General features: G+C 36.2%; 1 protein-coding gene across 3 annotated transcripts in view; it reads right to left on the bottom strand.

Moving 5' to 3' along the window:
- The window catches only part of FER (FER tyrosine kinase), a 432,134-nt gene that overhangs the window by 284,547 nt on the left and 127,991 nt on the right, over nt 1–19,596 (bottom strand). For all 3 annotated transcript variants that reach the window (XR_007134557.1, XM_047778393.1, XM_047778394.1), the window contains one exon: nt 8,076–8,265. Coding sequence is in view for 2 of the 3 variants with exons in the window: in XM_047778393.1 (XP_047634349.1) it covers nt 8,076–8,265 (190 nt within the window). In the remaining variant the exon portion in view is untranslated. The remainder of the gene's footprint in view (nt 1–8,075; nt 8,266–19,596) is intronic.

Raw genomic sequence — 19,596 nt, 5'->3', positions numbered from 1 at the left:
GAAAAATAGCCCACAGATACAAGATTACAAAGAAAAGAAAAGGCTTGAAGGCCAGAGGCTGAAGGCTGTAGCCTGAAGAATACTAATGATCAATTTCATCACAGCACTTAACTCTGATGTTTTCTTGTTAATCAATTATTTATTGCACTTTCCGCCTGCTGAATGTAGATTTTATGAGTTCAGAGACTTTATACTCCAGGATGTCTCCAGCCACGGCACACAACAGATAATCACATAAGTTGGCTAACTGTGTTCACTAAGAAGGCAGAGGAGGGAAGAGGAGAAAACAGGGCCAAGGATACAAGAGACAGAAGAGGAAAAATGAAACAGAGAGGAGAGAGAAAAGGCACAAATCCAGATCCCTATTAAGCATTGTCCCAACTATGTCCAGGGCTCCGTAATGTGCCTTTGCCTTTGCATTCATGCATTTAATCCTGACTACCACCCTGTAAGGTGCATATGACTAACCACATTTTACAGATGAAGAAACTGAGGTTTGTCTTTTATAGCGATGATAATTATCAAAGAAATGATGATTTAATGTACATGCTTATTTTCTGCTAGTCTTTATTCCTTAGTCTTGATAGTGTTTTTCATTAGGCATAAATCTTTTCTGTTAAAAATGTATCTCAGGGAGTTCCTGCTGTGCTGCAGCAGGAACGAACCCAACTAGTATCCATGAGGATGAGGGTTGGATCCCGGGCCTTGCTCAGTTGGTTAAGGGTCCGATGTTGCTGTGAGCTGTGCTGTAGGTCACAGAAACAGCTCGGATCTGGCATTGCTGTGGCTGTCACGTAGGCTGAGAGCTGTAGCTCCAATTTGACCCCTAGCCTGAGAACTTCCATATGCCACAGGGAATGGCCCTAAAAAAAAAAAAAAAAAAATGTATCCCATTAATTTTTATATGACAGGTAAGCATGTTCGTGACTCCATCTCCTATTACTCTGGCTCACTCTGCTCTAGCCACAGTGGCTTACTTGTTTTTCCTCCAACACAAGAAGTAGGCTCTTGCTTTAGGGACTTTTACCTGCTTTTCCCACTGCCTGGAATTTTCTCATACCAGGCAGTCACATCATTTGCTCCCTTAGTTCTTTCAGATCTCCGAATAAATGCCGCCTTATCAGTGAAGCCTTATTTGACCACCATCTATATGAAATTACCTCCCAGCAACCTCTCTCGCCCTTCTTGTTTTATTTTTCTTCAAAGAAACTGCCACTGCCTGACATATCTATCTAATTACTTATTGTCTGCCTTCTCCAGTTAGATTGATAGGTCCATCAGGACAGAAAAAAAATGGTTATTTTGTTCACTACGGCCCCTCAGAACTTAAAATGCAACTTGATACCTAACATTCGGCAAGCAGTTTGTTGAATAAGTAACAAAAAAGAAGTAACTACATAGTCACTATTACAAAATAATATCTAGAATACATTAAGTAATAAAGTATGGAGTTCCTGTTTGGCTCAGTGGAAACAAATCCAACTAGGAACCATGAGGTTGCAGGTTCAATCCCTGGCCTTGCTCAGTGGGTTAAGGATCCGGTGTTGCCATGAGCTGTGGTGTAGGTCGCAGATGCATCTCAGATCTGGTGTTGCTGTGGCTCTGGCGTAGGCTGGCAGGTGTAGCTCCCTCCAATTAGACCCCTAGCCTGGGAATCTTCATGTGCTGTGGGTGCGGCTCCAAAAAGACAAAAGACAAAGTAAAATAAAATACATTAAGTAAGAAAGTTCATAAAGAACAACATGATTTTATGCATTTCCATTTGTGTCAAAAGAGCAGAAAGCATATAATATAAACTTATGGTTTATTTACATGCAGTGCTTCTGGAAGGTTACCTTTGAGGTAGAGAACTAGGGATGAAGGAAAGAATGCTTGGACCCCTGCTCATGTATATGCATTACAAATTTATAGAAATTAAACAAGGTGTTGCCTCAGAAATAAGAAATACAAAAGATAATTATGTAGAAAAATCTACAATTTATACTTAAGAAGTCAATGAGTATTCACAAATTAATTTACATGTGAATTAAAGTACATTATTAGAAAAAACTGAAATAGAATCTCATGTTTTAACAGTATTTCATAATATCAAAATACACATTCATTTTCTCCTTCTATGGAAAAGAAAGTGTTTCTTTTCCATAAAGTAACCTGACAATAATTATACAGCAGAAGCAAAGATCAACTCAGGTCTCCCGATTCTTTGGTACTTTTCTCAGTGTATTTGATGGTCAGACTTGGAATTAATATTTATCTTATGTATTTTGGAGTTCCTGTTGTGGCACAGCAGAAATGAATCCGACAAGGAACCATGAGGTTGAGGGTTCAATCCCTGGCCTCACTCAGTGGGTTAAGGATCCGGCGTTGCTGTGAGCTGTGGTATAGGTTGCAGACACGGCTCAGATCTGGTGTTGCTGTGGCCCTGGCATAAGCCGCAGCAACAGCTCCGATTAGACCCCTAGCCTGGGAACCTCCATATGCCACACGTGCGGCCCTAAAAAGGAAAAAAAAGACAAAAAAACAAACAAAACATTTATCTTCTGTATTTAAAGAAAGAAAATTACCCAATGATGAAAATAGATAAAGTTTCAATGATGTTGTCAATATGATGTCTCAACTGGTATCATTCCAGTTATGTGTCTAGCTATAAAATTGAAAATATATTGAATACTATGGTATAATGAATTACCATTAAGTCATATAGTGACAGACAATATTTAGTCAACAAAACTGATATTTTGTTGGTTGTAAGTGTAACAAAACATGATTTTATTGATAGTGCTGTTCAGTTAGGCAGAACTCAATACACTATGCAGAGAAGATAAATATATGTTGTATATTAGTCTAGCAAAAGGGCTTTACAATGTGCAATTTCAGAAACATCAAAGTAAAGGCAATTATCCTATAGGAGAGCTAAACATATTTAAAAAGCAGTAACACATTCAATGGTGCCATCAATTCTAGATATATCTGACATATAAGGGAGATTCTTTTAACAAAAACTTAATATATGTGACCTAAACCACAAGCTGTTACAAATTGATATAACTAGATAATTCTTGAATTAAGAGGAAATCCAATTCCTCAATTCCACAGATACTGGTTGAAAACTTACTATGTTTTTACAACTAGACAGCTAAAAACAAACATGTGATGTTTTTGAATGGAGAGACAGGGAAAGGGTGAGAGAGATGGAAAAAAGTCAGGCAATGTTCACTTGGGGACTAGAAAATTCTGGTATTTCTATCTTTATCCAAAGGCAGCCAACAAGGAGTTTACCCTCCTAATTGGCCCCAGAAAGAAGCATATTCTTCTGCCCTGCAGAACTAGAATTGAAAAATTAGAAAAAATAATTCTTGGGTTCATAGAGCATTTAAACAATTCAAAATGCCTTCAGAATTAGTAACACATTTAATCTATCAGTAACTCAGTTAAGAAAGCATTCATCTTTCAATTCATTATTTCCCAAAATACAGTTTCCATTGCTTGGTAGTCCCTTTAGGACACTCTTTAAAAAGGGATTGGGCCCCTATGTCCAAAGACACTGCATTGTGCACTATAGTTTTCCTCTTGGGCATTTGCTACAGAAAGATTACAAAATTTCACCAAGCAATACAACCGTTCCTTTTGCCTTAACCCAGCATATCCCAAATTCTAGAACTTGTTTCTTCTTGGAATACTTCAAGGCCACCAAATACTCTTGATTTTCTACTAGCTCGCTGGTCATTCCTTCTTAGTCTCTCCATGATTCTCCCGCCCAGACCCCCCACTAACTTGCAGTGCCCCAGAGTTCAGTCCTTGTTTCTCTTTTCTTCTCTATCCTCTTTCACCTGGTGACCTTCCCCATGTCAAGTAATCTTTTTTTGCCTTTTTTTTTTTAAGGGCCACAGCTGTGGCATATGAAGGTTTCCAGGCTAGGGGTCAAATCAGAGCTGTAGCTGCCAGCCTACACCACAGCCACAGCAATGTGGGATCCGAGCCACGTCTGCAACCTACACCACAGCTCTCAGCAACGCCAGATCCTTAACCCACTGAGCAAGGCCGGCAATCAAACCTGTGTTCTCATGGATACTAGTCGGTTTCTCAACGCACTGAGCCACAATGGAAACTCCTATAGTCAAAGAATTTTAAATATTATTTGATGCCTACAGCTCTCAAATTTATTACTTCTGGCCTGACTACCTGGAGTTGGGCTACTCAAATTGCTACACTGACTGGTTCTTCTGGAAAGACAAACTGAAGTCTTGCTCTTCCTCATCAAAGTGCTTTGTGTTTAGTCTTCTCCATCACTTGAAACAAATTTTATTCCTTTAGTGCTCCTGCTAAAAACCTTAACATTGTCTTCTAACTCATATCGCACATTCAATCCACAGGAAATCGCATAGGCTCAACCTTCAAAACAAATCCAGAAGCTAGACACTTCTGTTACTTTCTGTGATACCATCCTTGCTCAAACTGTCATCTTGTATCACCTGGTGATACCATCCTTGCTCAAACTGTCATCTTGTATCACCTGGATTATGGTAACAACCTCATTCTTCCATCCTTATTAACCTTAAGTGTATTTTCAACACAGTGATCCATTTGAATCAAAAGTGAGAGCATGTCAATCTTCTTGTAGCCTTCCAACCCAACGGCCTCCCATTTCAATCAGAGAAAAGCTGTAACTTTTAATTATGTTCTACAGGTCCTGAGACCTGCTCTCTACTACTTCTCTAATCTCATTCGCTATACTCTCACCTTCCCCTCTACTCAGGCCTCCTTACTGTACTTGAGACATGCCTCTGTCTTACAGTCATTGCAACAAGGGCACCCTCTGACTAGAATGGTCTTTCCCTACATACTCAGTGGCTTAATAGCTCCCCATTTCAAGTCTTTTTTCAACTGCTATTTTCTCAATGATGCTTATCTTTATTTGCATTTAAAACTGTACACCAACCTCTGACATTCTAGACCTCCAATTCTATAACTTGCTTTGTTTCACACCCTGACATTTAGCATCTTCCAACATAATATATAATGTATTTACTTATGAACTGCCACTCACCACAGAATGTAACCTCTAAAAGAAATGTTTTCATTAGTTTTATTCACTGATATGTCACAAGCCTCTAGAAATGTCCTTGACACATGTAGGTGCTCTAAATTAATAGATGGACCTTAATTCTCACTGAATTACATAGTTGAAATAAAAACCAAACATCTAAGAGCTTGACTACAATCCTAACCCTGATTACACACCTGAATCACCTTGCAATTTTTATAAGAACACAAAATCCATGGCCCATCTCAGTGGTATAGTTTTAAGGGCATTCTTCCACAGAAGCATTCATGGCTGAAGAGTCTGTGTTTGGGTTAACACTGCCATTAATTAGGATCATGTAGAATAGTTAATAGTTACTCTTAAATAATATTTAGGTCAGGTTTTCACTACTTTCCATGATATCATAGTTTAATTTTCAGTTCTCCCAATTCTTCCAAAATTCAACTAAATTCCACTTGTTGAAATTTTACACCATGTATGAGAATGGAATTTATAAAGACAAAATACTAGTGGGACTGCTTATGTTACAGTCAAGCTTTTCTTGTAATGTTATTCATAAAATAATATTTAAATAGTCATTTGGGGAAAAATCATTTATAGTTTTAATATTTTGACTGTGTTGAATAAATTGAAAAGCAATATTCTAATTATTTACTGAAAGATTGAATTATGCAAAAATTTCACTTATATATGTGGGAGTATTAAGTTTTAAGAGCTACATATTGCAGATATTTCTACTTGTTTTCTAAAACACACTGTAAAATCTCATTAATTGGTATCACTTTGGGGAATACTGTATTTCATTTATAAAATGTTACTTTATTAAACTAGGTATAGCATTCCTTTATAAGTTTCTTAGAGACTTACTAAAGGCATTGCCTTAATGAACAGATAAGATGTACAGGAAGAATGGCATTTCAATTATTTAAAATAAACTGGATAGGAGTTCTCGTAGTGGCACAGCAGAAATTAATCCGACTAGGGACCATGAGGTTACGGGTTCAATCCCTGGCTTCACTCAGTGAGTTAAGAATCTGATGTTGCTGTGAGCTGTGGTGTAGGTCACAGATGTGGCTCAGATCTGGCATTGCTGTGGCTCTGGTATAGGCCAGCAACAACAGCTCCAATTAGACCCCTAGCCTGGGAACCTCCATGTGCTGCAGCTGCATCCCTAAAAAGACAAAAAAAGACAAAACAAACAAACAAACAAAAACAAAAACGCATACAACCGAATATTCCCTATTAACAATAGCCAAGACCTGGAAACAACCTAAACGTCCATTGACAGATGAACAGATAAAGAAAATACGGTACATATTACTCAGCCATTAAAAAGAATGAAATAATGCCATTTACAACAACAAGGATGGACCCAGAGATTATCACACTAAGCAAAGTAAGTCAGAAAGACATAATGCCATTTACAACAACAAGGATGGACCCAGAGATTATCACACTAAGCAAAGTAAGTCAGAAAGACAAAGACAAATACCATATGATATCATGTACATGTGGAATCTTAAATGTGACACAAATCAACAAGTCTACAAAACAAAAACAGATTAATAGATAGAACAGACTTGTGGTTGTCAAGGGAAGGATATGGGGGAGGGAAGGACTGGGAGTTTTGGATTATCAGATGTAAATTATTACACATAGGATGGATAATCAATAAGGTCCTACTGTATAGCACAGGAAACTATATTCAAAGTCTTGTGATAGACCATAATACAAAATAATATGAAAAAGAATATACATATGTATAACTAACTGAGTCACTTTGCTGTAGAGAAATTAAACATTGTAAATCAACTAATTTTAATATTCTTTTTAAAAAATCATAAAGCAATAAAATTAATCTAGGTCTACATGGTAAGAAGATTATTATCTGGTAGGACAGTAAAGGAGACCAAAGAACTATAACTGATAATTCACAATGTAATATACAGATCACTATGGCTCAATTAGTAACAAAAACAGCAACAACCACAAAAATTTAAAGACTTCATATTCAGTTCCAGATCAATTGGAAATTGGAAATTTCGAATGCAGCCATTTTTTCCTATGGAGACATGTGAATCCATTTAACAACCAAACTGTACTATTTAGAACCACATAAACTAAAAATTACTAAAATATCACCTAAAGTATCATGAACTATAACAGTTCTATTTATGAACTGTATACTGTTACCCATACGAAAAGCCAAGGATACTGCTCAGACTTTTTCAACCTTGGCACCATTAATATTTTGGGTTAAATAATTTTTTTATTGGGAATTTAAGGAGAGGGGCTATAATATGTACGATATGATATTTAGAAGAATCAATGGCCTCTACCCAAGAGAAACTAATAGCATCCACCAGCTGTGAAAATCAAACAATGTCCGGAGACATTGTCTAATGTTCCCTGGGGCAAAATTCCCCCTTGGTGAAAACCACCAACATAAGATGAAGGAAGGAAGGAAGGAAGGAAGGGGAAGAGAGAAAGTATTTATCCTAGGCATTCTTAAATAGTTAATAAAACTACATAAAATAAAGGTGAACTTCTACGAGGTAGATTTAAATGTGTTTATTGCAGTTTAAAGATATTTATAAAGAAAAATCTTTTTTTAAACAAAATCAATCTTTTATATTGTAAAAACAATAAACACATCATCCATCTCAGATAAATTCTACTGCTCTTAATAAGAAAAAAAATTAGTATCTTTCTCCTTATTTCTTATTTCTATCTTAAGAATAACACCCTACCTTCCTGCTGTCTCCCAGGAATAAAAACAATGGCAGTCTGTTTTCAGTTTTGAAGGCAAGAGAAGAGCTTTTTCCTCTGACTCTACAGGTGGTTCCTGAAAGTGCTCTCCAGGTGACCTGAGGTGACTGACAAGTCTATTTTGCATTTACAAACAAGTTTAATAGGACCTGCATATTAACAAGAGTAATAATTTGTTATAGCAACCAGAATTAATTTTTGTATCACTTATTACCTACATACTACTCTTTCAAGTTTCTGATTTGATTACCCTCTGGCTTACCATAGACGTAACTGATCGTGCGTCTTCTTCATAATTTACTACTGGAGGTGGCTCCTTCCCATCATTTTCTTGTACTTTTTGCTCTAGCAATTCTTTCTGTGCTGTAAACTTTGCCTCAGTGCACCTCAGCTGCTGGACTGACTGTTTCAGCTCTTCGAGTGTCTGTTTTTGGCTTAGCAGAAGTACAATACTAAAAGAGAACATATTTAATATAAATTATTTCAACTTCAAGAAATGAAGACTCCAAAGCGAACAATATGTGTACATTATGCTCATAATTTCTTTCATTTTCCTCTTTAGAAGAGTCAGTCCTTCAGAATCATAAGACTTATGAAACTAAACAGATTTTGAGTCATCACAGGAGTTATTAAATGTGAGCATTAACTAAATGGAAGGAAATGTTTGGAAGCAAAAACCAAATTCAAGATGCATTCAAATATATTATGATCTATGGCATTCATTTTATTTTACAGCTAAAGCAGTACAGGCATTTAGGTCCAGAAGTATAAAGTCTAAAACGAATTAATATGGCTGAAGTAGAACCTTAATTTATTTCAGATCTCAAATGGAACACAGCTAAAGTCAGATCTGTGCCTAGAGTAAAAAAAAAAATCAAATCAAAGTGACAGCTTGGAATCAAGCTATGTGCATACTGAGAGGGGTGTGTGTTTAGAGTTGGGCAAGGTTTTCTGATGAGGACTGAGGAAATGAGTATAAGTCTCCAAATCTTTCTGAGACCACTATTATAAAGACAGTAGACTTCCTCATCCATCCTTTCCAGAACCACATAGGCCATTGTGACTTTTTAGCCCCTGAAGGCTTCCCCTAATGAAAAGTTCAAATTAATTCACCTACATTAAAGCCACAAGAGAACAAGTGGTGGTGGGAAACACCTCTGGAAACTCTGTCATACACAGTATATTAAAATCTCAAAGAACTACGCCAGGCACTGAGGAAAGTAAGTTAGTAATATGTAAGGGACAATAGATTATAAATCAGGGAAAGCTTCAGAGCTAGAGAATAAGGTCAGAAAATGTTCTCTCTCTCTCTCTCTCTTTTTTTTTTTTTTGGTATTTTTAGGGCCGCACCCACAGCATATGCTGCCCTATTCCACAGCCACAGCAACGCCAGATCCAAGCCGCATCTACGACCTACAACACAGGTCACTGCAATGCCGGATCCTTAACCCACTGAGAGAGGCCAGGGATAGAACCCGCAACCCTAGTCGGATTCATTTCCGCTGCACCAAGATGGGAACACCGATGTTACCTTCTTAAATTACAACTTTTAAGGGTCAATGTAAGCTGAATAAGTAATCATAGACAAAAGGAACACACACTAAGAGAGATTTGTTTATAAATATGTTGCTGATCAATATTTTGAAAACTAAATTCCAATCAAATTGATCAGAGTGCAGCCTCAGTGAATGCGACACAGAAAGCTGTTAATCTCAGTCATGTTGCGACAAGTTTCAGGTGAGTATCTTAACAAAAAAAGAACACAGGTAGATAACTGAGTGAAATTTAGGAAAATATAACTAACGAGTAATTCTATTTACTAAAGAGACCTAGCAATATTCAAAAGACAAACCACTCTAACCTGTGGAGTTCATGGCAAATGCAATGGAGAGGGATACGCCATCCTGTCAGAGCTCGTTAATCAATACTTTCCAAGTAAAATCAACATGGTGTAGTGGACATGGTGTAATTATATTGAATTAGCACAGGTTCGACCTCATGACAATCACTTTGCTTTTCTCATCATCTTCAGTTTTATCATTGGAAAATTTGATAATAACAACAATAATACTTATTTTCAGGCTTGTTTTGACAATTCAGTGAGATACTATTTGAAAAATCATTAGCACAATGCCTACCATTAAGTAATAATTCAGTAAATAGCAATTATCATTTACATCATCATCATTCAACAAACTGTGACCTGTGTTCGATGCGGGTTTTTTTTTGTTTGTTTTGTTGTGTTGCATGTTTTTGTTTGTTTGTTTGTTTGTTTGTTTGGGTTTTTTTTGCTTTTTAGGGCCTCACCTGCAGCATATGGAGATTCCCAGGCTAGGAGTCAAATCGGAGCTATAGCTGCCAGCCACAGCCACAGCCACAGCAATGCAGGATCCAAGCCGCGTCTGTGACCTACACCACAGCTCACGGCAACACCAGATCTTTAACCCACTGAGTGAGGCCAGGGATTGAACCCACGACCTCACAGTTCCTAGTCAGATTCATTTCCGCTACACCACAACAGGAACTCTGGTGACCTGTGTTCTAAATCCACACAGATTTCCTGATAAATTCATGTTGGTTTGTTTGCTAGGTGGTAAGTACTTTTTCACAACAAATTGGTTTTAATTTTTATTTTTCAATGAATCTCTACAGAGAGAGCTGATCTTTGAAACAATCACTTTTGTGAACATAAATCAGTAAGGACAAGTTGCTGGTAAAGATTACACCCAAATGAACCCAAAGCTTCCTGAAGGTTCTTTCTTTACATTTCCTAGCTACCAAAAGAATCACAACAACGAAAACAGCAAATAAACAATTTTAAATGCAAAAGGTAAATCAGCAAAAAAAAAAAAAAAAAATCAAATATATCTGCAAGGTCAGTCCAAAAAAAAAGGTGAATAATTTCACGTGTGGACAAAACCAATAATAAAGTATACCTTAAAATAATAATACTCTAAAACCATTACTGTTACCAGTAGTAGTCTTTTACAAACAAACTTTATGAAGACCAATGTGGGGGAAAAAAAAGCAGTAATAATAATAAAGAATGAAAATCCACTTTTCAAAAATAAAAATGAAATGACAAATATAGTGCAAAAACTAAATATTAAGTGAATACCTGGAAAAAATTTTAAATGCATTTAAAGAAGTAAAAAACATATTTTTTTGTATCATCAGCTATGATAGGCTGAATAACAATCCTTCAAAGATGACCACATCCTTATCCCAGAACATGTGACTAACAAATGTTAAATGACATTTGGAGTTAAATGACAAATAGGAGTTTTCAGGTATGATTAATTTCAAGACAATGAGATGGATTATCAAAGTGAGCCTAGTGTAGTTAATTATAACTATCTGATAAGAAGGAAGCAAGAGGGACAATGTCAGACAATGCAATGCAACTATGGAAAAAGGAAGAAAAGGCAATGTGATGTGGGGCCAAAAGCCAAGAAATGAGGACAGAGTCTAGAAGCTGGAAAAAGCAAGAAAGCAGATTCTCTCCAAGAGCCTCCAGAAGAAATTATCCCTATCTACACAGTGGCTTTAGGCCCATTAGAGTCACATCTCATTTCCAGAAGTGTAAGAGAATAAATCTGTGTTGTTTTAAGTTAACAAGTTTTTGGCAACTTGTTACAAAAGGAAGAGGAAATCAAAACAAATCCTAATGGAGATCATACCCATTTCTGGTTCATTTTAAACGCTGAACTAGAAGAGCTGTACTGTTGGGCCGTAGCCAGTAACAACTAAAACCACAGACTTAAGAGAAAAATAAATAAACAAATTTAGAAACACTATGGATCCAGGAAAAAATGTGAGTTAAATAAGGATGTGAATAAATTTGTTTTAGCAACATTAAATACTAAACAAATAAAGAACACTAAACCATTTTAAAGAAAGTTGAAATATAAGACTTTAAGTTATATATATATTCGCATATATATATACATATCTCTTTAGAGAAAGAGCTCTAGTTTTAAGCACGATTTGACATGGTGTTTACAATCTCTATGTATTACTATTACTTCACCTTTATTTTACCCTGGATAATAAGTAGCATCTTTCGGGAATTCCCCTCTCGGTGCAGCGGAAACGAATTTGACTAGGAACCATGAGTTGCAGGTTCGATCCCTGGCCTTGCTCAGTGGGTTAAGGATCTGGCGTTGCCGTGAGCTGTGGTGTAGGATGGTGGCTATAGCTCCAATTAGATCTCTAGCCTGGGAACCTCCATATGCCATCAGTGTGGCCCTCAAAAGACAAAAAAATAAATTAATTAAATTAAATAAAATAAATAGCATCTTTCAAAATGATCAACACAATGGAGAAAAGATGGTATTTTCAATAAATGGCGTAAGAAACCATGTGTAAAAAAATGAATCCAGACACTGACTTTACACCATTCATAAAACTAACTCAAAACAGATCACAGACATAAATTTAAAACATCAAACTATAACACTCCTAGAGGATAACAATGGAGGAAATCTAGACAACCACAGATATGCTGATGACTTTTTAGCTATAATGCCAAAGACACAATCCATGAAATAAATAATTAATAACCTGAATTTCCTCAAAATTAAAAAGTTCTGCTCTGCAAAACACCATGTCAAAAGAATAAGAAGATAAGCCATAGACTAGGAGAAAGATTTACAAAAGACACATCTGATAAAGGACTGTTATCCAAAATATACAAAAATCTCTTAAATGTCAACAATAACAACAACAACAAAAAAAAACCTGATTTAAAAATGGGTCAAAGACCTTAACAAACACCTCATCAAAGAAGATACAGAGATGGCAAATAATAAGCACATGAAAAAAAAAATGCCCCACATCATATGGATCAGGGAACTTCAAATTAAAAGAAAAATGATAGTATAATACATTTATGAGAATGGCCAAATTCCAAAACACCAAATACTGGTGACGATGCAGAGCAACAAGAACTCCCACTCATTGCTGGCAGAAATACAAAATGGTACAGCCACTCTGGAAAACAGTTTGGAAGTTTCTTACAAAACTAAACATACTCTTACCATATGATCCAGCGACACACTTCTTGGTATTTACCCAAAGGAGCTGAAAACTGATGTCCACATAAAAACCCAAACAGGGATGTTTACAGCAGCTTTATTCATAACTGCCGAAACTTGAAAGTAACCAGTATGTCCTTCAGCAGATGAATGGACAAATAAACTGCAGTTCATCCAGACAATGGAATATTTTTCACTGCTCAAAAGAAATAAGCTACCAGGCCACAAAAAGACATGGAGGAAACCTACATGTACATTACTAAGTGAAAGAAGCCAATTTGAAAAGGCTATATAATGTGATTCTAACTATGAGACATTCTGTATTAAGGAAAAAACTCTACGGAGATAATAAAAAGGTCATTGGCTGCCAGCAGCTGGTGATGAAGGGAGAGATGAATGTGTGAAGCATGGAAGATTTTAGTGAAAAATACTCTATATGGAACCATAACGACAGATACAGGTCATTATATATTTATTCAAACCCATAAAATATTCAATACCAGAGTAAAACCTAAAGTAAACCTTGGACCTAGGAGATTCATCAATTGTAATAAATGTAATAAGTGATGTCGATAATGGGGGAAACTATGGAATCTGTAGGAGAAGAGGTATACAGGAAATCTCTGTACCTTCCCCTCAATTTTGATGTAGAACTTAAACTCCTCTAAAAATTAAGTATTAATTTTTAAAAATGATATATCACTATGCATCTATTAGAACAGTTCAAATAAAAAATAGTGACAATACCAAATGCTGGTGAGGATGAGGAGAAAGTCATCACTCACTCATTGCTGGTGGGGATGTATGATGGTACAGTCACTCTTTAAAAACTAAAAATGCAATTACTATAGCACTAGTAATTATACTCCTGGATATGTATCTCTAAGAAATTAAAAGTTATGTTCACACAAAAAACCTCTACATGAATGTTTGAAGCATCTTTATTTGCGACAGCCAAAAGCTGGAAATAAGCCAGATACCCTTCTGGTTTGGTATAGCTATACCAAAGGAAGAATGATCAAAGTATGGTAGAGCTATACTGTCATGAGTTGAATGGTGTCCTCCAAAAAGACCTATTCAAATCCTTACCCCAAGAACCCCAGAATGTGATCTTATTTGGCAGCAGGGTTGCTGCAGATATGATTAGTTAAGATGAGGTCATACTGGAGTGGGTGGACCCTTAATACATATAACTAGCGCTCTTTGAAGAAGAAAAAAAATCTGGATACAGAGAAGAGACATACAGGCAGAACACTATATGAAGATGGAGGCAGAGATTGGAGAGATGCTCCTACAAACCAAGGAATGCCTAGAACTGCAGGCCACCAGCAAAAGCTAGTACAGAGGCATGGAAGAGATCTCACTCAAAGCCCAAAAGAAACCAGCCTGCCAACACCTTACTTTAGACTTTTGGCCTTCAGAACTGTGAGAAAATAAATGTATGTCTTTGTTTATTCTGCCCAGGTTGTGGCACTTCATTATGGCAGTCCTAGGAAACTAATATATCTACCATGGAATACTACTTAAGAGTAAAAAGGAGTCAAATATCTGTATGAATCTCCAGAGAATTATCGTAAGTATAAAAAGACAATCTCAAAGGCTGGGGGAAAAATGTAATTGTAATGTATACATGTAAGGATAACCTGACCCCCTTGCTGTACAGTGGGAAAAAAAAAAAAAAAAAGACAATCTCAAAGGGTTATATATGGTGTGACTCTATTTACCTAACATTCTTGAAGACAAAACTATAGAAATGGAAAACATTAATTGTTGCTGGGATTTAGGAGGGGTAGGAGATAGAAGGTAGTGCAGCTATAAAAGTGCAAAATGAGGATCTTGCAGTGATGAAAATGTTCCATATCATGACTTTATCAATGTTATTATCTAGATTATGACGTTATATTATAGTTTTACAACATGCTACCATTAGGGAGACCTGAGTATAGGATTTAGGGGATCTCTCTGTATTAATTCTTCCAACTACATGCTAATTATAATTATTTCAAAATTTAAAAATATAATTTAAAAACATGTATCACTGCTGTTGCATCATACATCCTGTGGTAACATGAAGTTTTCATTACATCGTAAGCCTTACATTCCTATACAATCTGTTTTGGAAACAGGTCCTTTTTTATTCTTCCTTGGGAGTTCTAAGTATCTATTATGTCACATTAGCAATCAATTAGACTTTATGAGACACTATTCTAACACCAAGAATAAAGTAAAAAAATAAATTTCATGGAGTTCTCATTGTGGCTCAGCAGTTAACAAACCCAGCTAGTATCATGGGGATGCAGGCTCAATCCCCGGCCTTGCTCAGTGGGTTAAGGATGAGGCATTGCTGTGAGCTGTGGCCTAGGTCACAGACAAGGCTCTGATCCTGCGTTGCTGTGGCTGTGGTGTAGAATGGCAGCTGCAGCTCTGATTTAACCCCTAACCTGGGAACCGCCATCTGCCATGGGTGTGGCCCTAAAAGACAAAATTAATTAATTTTTCATGGCTTTTAGTTTAGTGTTGTTTTTTTTTTAAACAATGAGATTTGAGGGAGGTATATGCCCTATTGCATAGCTCTTGGCCCAACTTTTTTAGTCAATCTATCTGATCACGAAAACAATGAGCAACATTAGGGTCATCCAATTAATCTCACTGAGCTCTATGTATAATGATCATTTCAAATACATTACTATCATGATTTTGTTCAATAATTACTTTTTTAAAAGTATTTCTGTGATCACTATATAACATGCTATAAAATTATTTTATATATTTATAACACCACTGAACAAGCTAGCTATATTTATTTCAACATGAAAAAAATGCATACCAGATGCACAGGTAGCCACAAATAAATTTAAAACGTGGAAGGGATTCGGACTTTCACATGTACCACTTACTCCCTCTGACTACTCTTTCCATGTATTCTTCATATGGAGGGCACCTTCTGTCTTTCAAGCCTCAGCAAAAATGCCATTTCCTAGAAGATCCCCAACTACCTACCTTAAGTGGGTGCTCCTCTGTTACTCTTCTATCTGAACTTTGCATTTCATAGCAATTATCGCAATTTTTAATTCCTATTTTATATTAGTCTGCTCTACAAAAAAGTAAGCTTCAGGAGACCTATAACCATAAATGTCTTACCTTTCACTGTATTCAGAGCACCTGGTGGATATGCGATAAGTATTGTTTAATGAACTCCCTATTTACATAGCACATTTTAAAATATATGTAATCTAAAAATTCTGAGACAAATATGAAAGGTCCCTGAATTTGCAAACCAGAACAATAGTCCAGATAATTCAAGTATTACCTTCATTATAAGCTAGATTTGAATCTTTGCAAGTCTCTTAAAATACCTGGCCCTGAGATATTACATAATTTGAAAGACCCAGAAGTTGAATCAAATGATGTCTTAAGTTTCTGTATGGCTATAAGGGTTATGATTTTATTACATATAAAGTATTTTTAAGTACTGGGTAATAATGGTACAGAACAATACAAACTTGAATAATCATTCACTTTTGGGAAGCCAAACTAAGCATTAAAACCAATAATAACATTACCAGCTCTATACGCCAATGAGTCATAAATGACATATGCTTGGTATATTTTCCCATAAACTATTTTCTCATATAGTAGTCAAGGATCATAAATCTGGAGAAGATTGATATTACTTTCACTTGAATAAATATGCTTTGGAAGTAAGGAGTAAAGATATGTATACCAGAGTGACACTTGTGTTGTATTAAAATGAAACCATTTCAAATGATTGGTTTTATTCCTTTTTTTATTTTTTAAATAAAATTTTGCAATAGCTAGACTTCACCTGAGACCTGCATTATTTATATAAGTTAAAATTCTGTGTTTCTTTTCTTTTCTTTTTTTAGGGCCACAGCTGCAGCACATGGAAGTTCTCAGGCTAGGGGGTGAATTGGAGCTGCAGCCGCTGGCCTATGCCACAGCCACAAATGCCAGATCTGAACCACATCTGTGACCTACACTGTAGCTCACGGCAACACTGGATCCATAACCCACCAAGCAAGGCCAGGGATAGAACCTGCACTGTCATGGATACTGGTCAGGTTTGTAATCCACTCAGCCACAACAGTAACTCCTAAAACTCCGTGTTTCTGAATTTAATGTCACATAAAAACCATTCTTTAAGTTCATTTTTCACTTTATTTTATTAAATTATAGACATCAAAACTATCAAATGATTTCTCATGTGGCTTAAATTTTTTGGTGTTATTACAAGATGTTTTGGAGAAATTTATGTTAAATTCACATTTAAAAGTTTTTTTGTTTGTTTGTTTGTTTGTTTGTCTTTTTGCTATTTCTTGGGCCGCTCCCGCGGCATATGGAGGTTCCCAGGCTAGGGGTTGAATCGGAGCTGTAGCCACCGGCCTACGCCAGACCCACAGCAACAAGGGATCCGAGCCGCGTCTGCGACCTACACCACAGCTCACAGCAATGCCGGACCCTTAACCCACATGAGCAAGGGCAGGGACCGAACCCGCAACCTCATGGTTCCTAGTCAGATTCGTTAACCACTGCGCCACGACGGGAACTCCCACATTTAAAAGTTTTAACATTTGACGCTCATATATTTCTATGGGAACAAAAATGCTATTTCTGTTAAGTAAAAAAATTCATGTAATTCTACTACTTTGGTAAAAAGTAAATATCTAACATAGGATTTTTTAGTATTTGATAAAATGTAATTTTGTTTTATTGTTTTTATTACATTTAACTACCATGATATATGAATATAACAAAGTCTATAGAAGAAAAATAAATCTGTTTTTAAAACTAGATAAAAATTGCTTTAGGAGTTCCCATCATGGCTCAGCAGTTAACGAACCTGACTAGTATCTATGAGGATGCGGGTTCGATCCCTGGCCTTTGGAAGTGGGTTAAGGATCCAGCATTGCCATGAGCTATGGTGTATGTGGCAGATGCGGCTCAGATCCCTCGCTGCTGTGGCTATGGCATAGGCGTGCAGCTACAGCTCTGACTCGCCCCCTAGCCTGGGATCCTCCATATGCTGTGGTGCAGCCCTAAAAAGACAAAAAAATTGCTTTAAATTACATAAGCATATCTAAATATATGTAGACATATATACATATACACATAAAAATGGGAAATACTTCAAAAATATGAAGAAAATGAAATGCAAACACTTAACCTAGAATCCCTTTCAGACTATTTGTTTAGCAAAATATTTTAACAACTAATTCAAAGACAAACTTTAACTCTACCAATCTCTAATGAGATTTCATAATGACTGCTTAGTTATATAAATATACTTAACATTTTTAAGATTATACCCTGAAATTAACAATAATACCTCCATGGTCACAGAAGGCTAATAGAACTTGGGTTAAACAGGACTCATTACCTGAACTGCTTGAGGTACTTATCCCTTCTCATGTATTCTCCTAAAAATATTATTAAAATCATAAAATAAAGAAATTGCTATGATCAAACAGACAGATGCTTTGGAGTCAGGAACTCATGCATTTTCTATCACTTACTACATACGTAAGCTATCTAAATTCTCTAAGTCCTAAAAGTAAAAATCCAGGTAATTATATGGAAAGCATAGTGAAGATAATTTTCAGTGAAATTAATATACATAAAACATCTCGCATAATATGTAGAAAGTGCGAACCCAAGAGATATTATTTCCCATATGTCCACTACCTTTTAAGCCTCCCCTCCTCTACTCCCATTCTCATCTTCTGATAAGTATAAATAGGTGGAGGAATGTGGATCACTGATTATGCAGATGAAGAGATAAAGATATGAGTCAAGAAAATATACCCCCAAAAAATCAAAGGATTTTACAATTTCTAGGTTAAAATAACCCTTAAATATTCCCTCTTCCAACAACACATAGTCAAATATGCTGCTTAGAGGGTCAGCAGTTCTCTTGTATTTCTCTATATCTACTAAATTTTTAAACAGGAGTCATTTCCAATGTGTGCATTTACAAGACTGTAAAAAGTAGAACTACTTGGTCATCTGTAAATATGTGAAGATTCATTTGCAAATACAGAAAGGCAAAATATCATTTTTTTTAAATCTTATATGTGCAATGGACAACAAATTTTATTTTTATAGTCCAAATAGAATCTTCTGTTGATGCAATACAGAAAATCTTCAGATTTATTAAAGTGGTGTCCAGAGTAACTCAAATTGTCCTGTTCTTACCTTTAAAAAGCTCATCAATTTCAATGTGATACTGAAGAGCCACAGTATATAAGTGGGTGAGTTAAGCTACTAATATTGAGTTATATAATAGGATAGATGAGGTTGCCATTCACTGAAATTAAAAAAAAAAAAATACTGAGAGTGAACTAGGTTGGGTTGGGTTACATTAGGTTTTGTTTGTTTGTTTGTTTGTTTTACTTTTTAGGGCCGCACCCACAGCATATGGAAGTTCCCAGGCTAGGGGTCAAATTGAAGCTGCAGCTGCCATTCTACACCACAGCCACAGCAACGTAGGATCAGACCTGCATCTGTGACCTACACCACAGCTCATGGCAAAGCTAGATCCTTAACCCACTGAGCAAGGCCAGGAATCGAACCCACAACCTCACGGTTCCTAGTTGTATTCATTACCGCTGCACCACAACAGGAACTCCATATTAAGATTTTTAATTCAGCTTTTTCAACATCAGAAATTTAGGGTACTTCCAAGTCATCCAAGGAGGCATGTCATGTAGGCAATTAATCACATGGCCA

This window comes from Phacochoerus africanus, chromosome 4 (genome assembly GCF_016906955.1).
Source record: "Phacochoerus africanus isolate WHEZ1 chromosome 4, ROS_Pafr_v1, whole genome shotgun sequence".
Lineage (NCBI taxonomy): Eukaryota > Metazoa > Chordata > Mammalia > Artiodactyla > Suidae > Phacochoerus > Phacochoerus africanus.
This window is presented reverse-complemented; position numbering and strand designations above follow the sequence as displayed.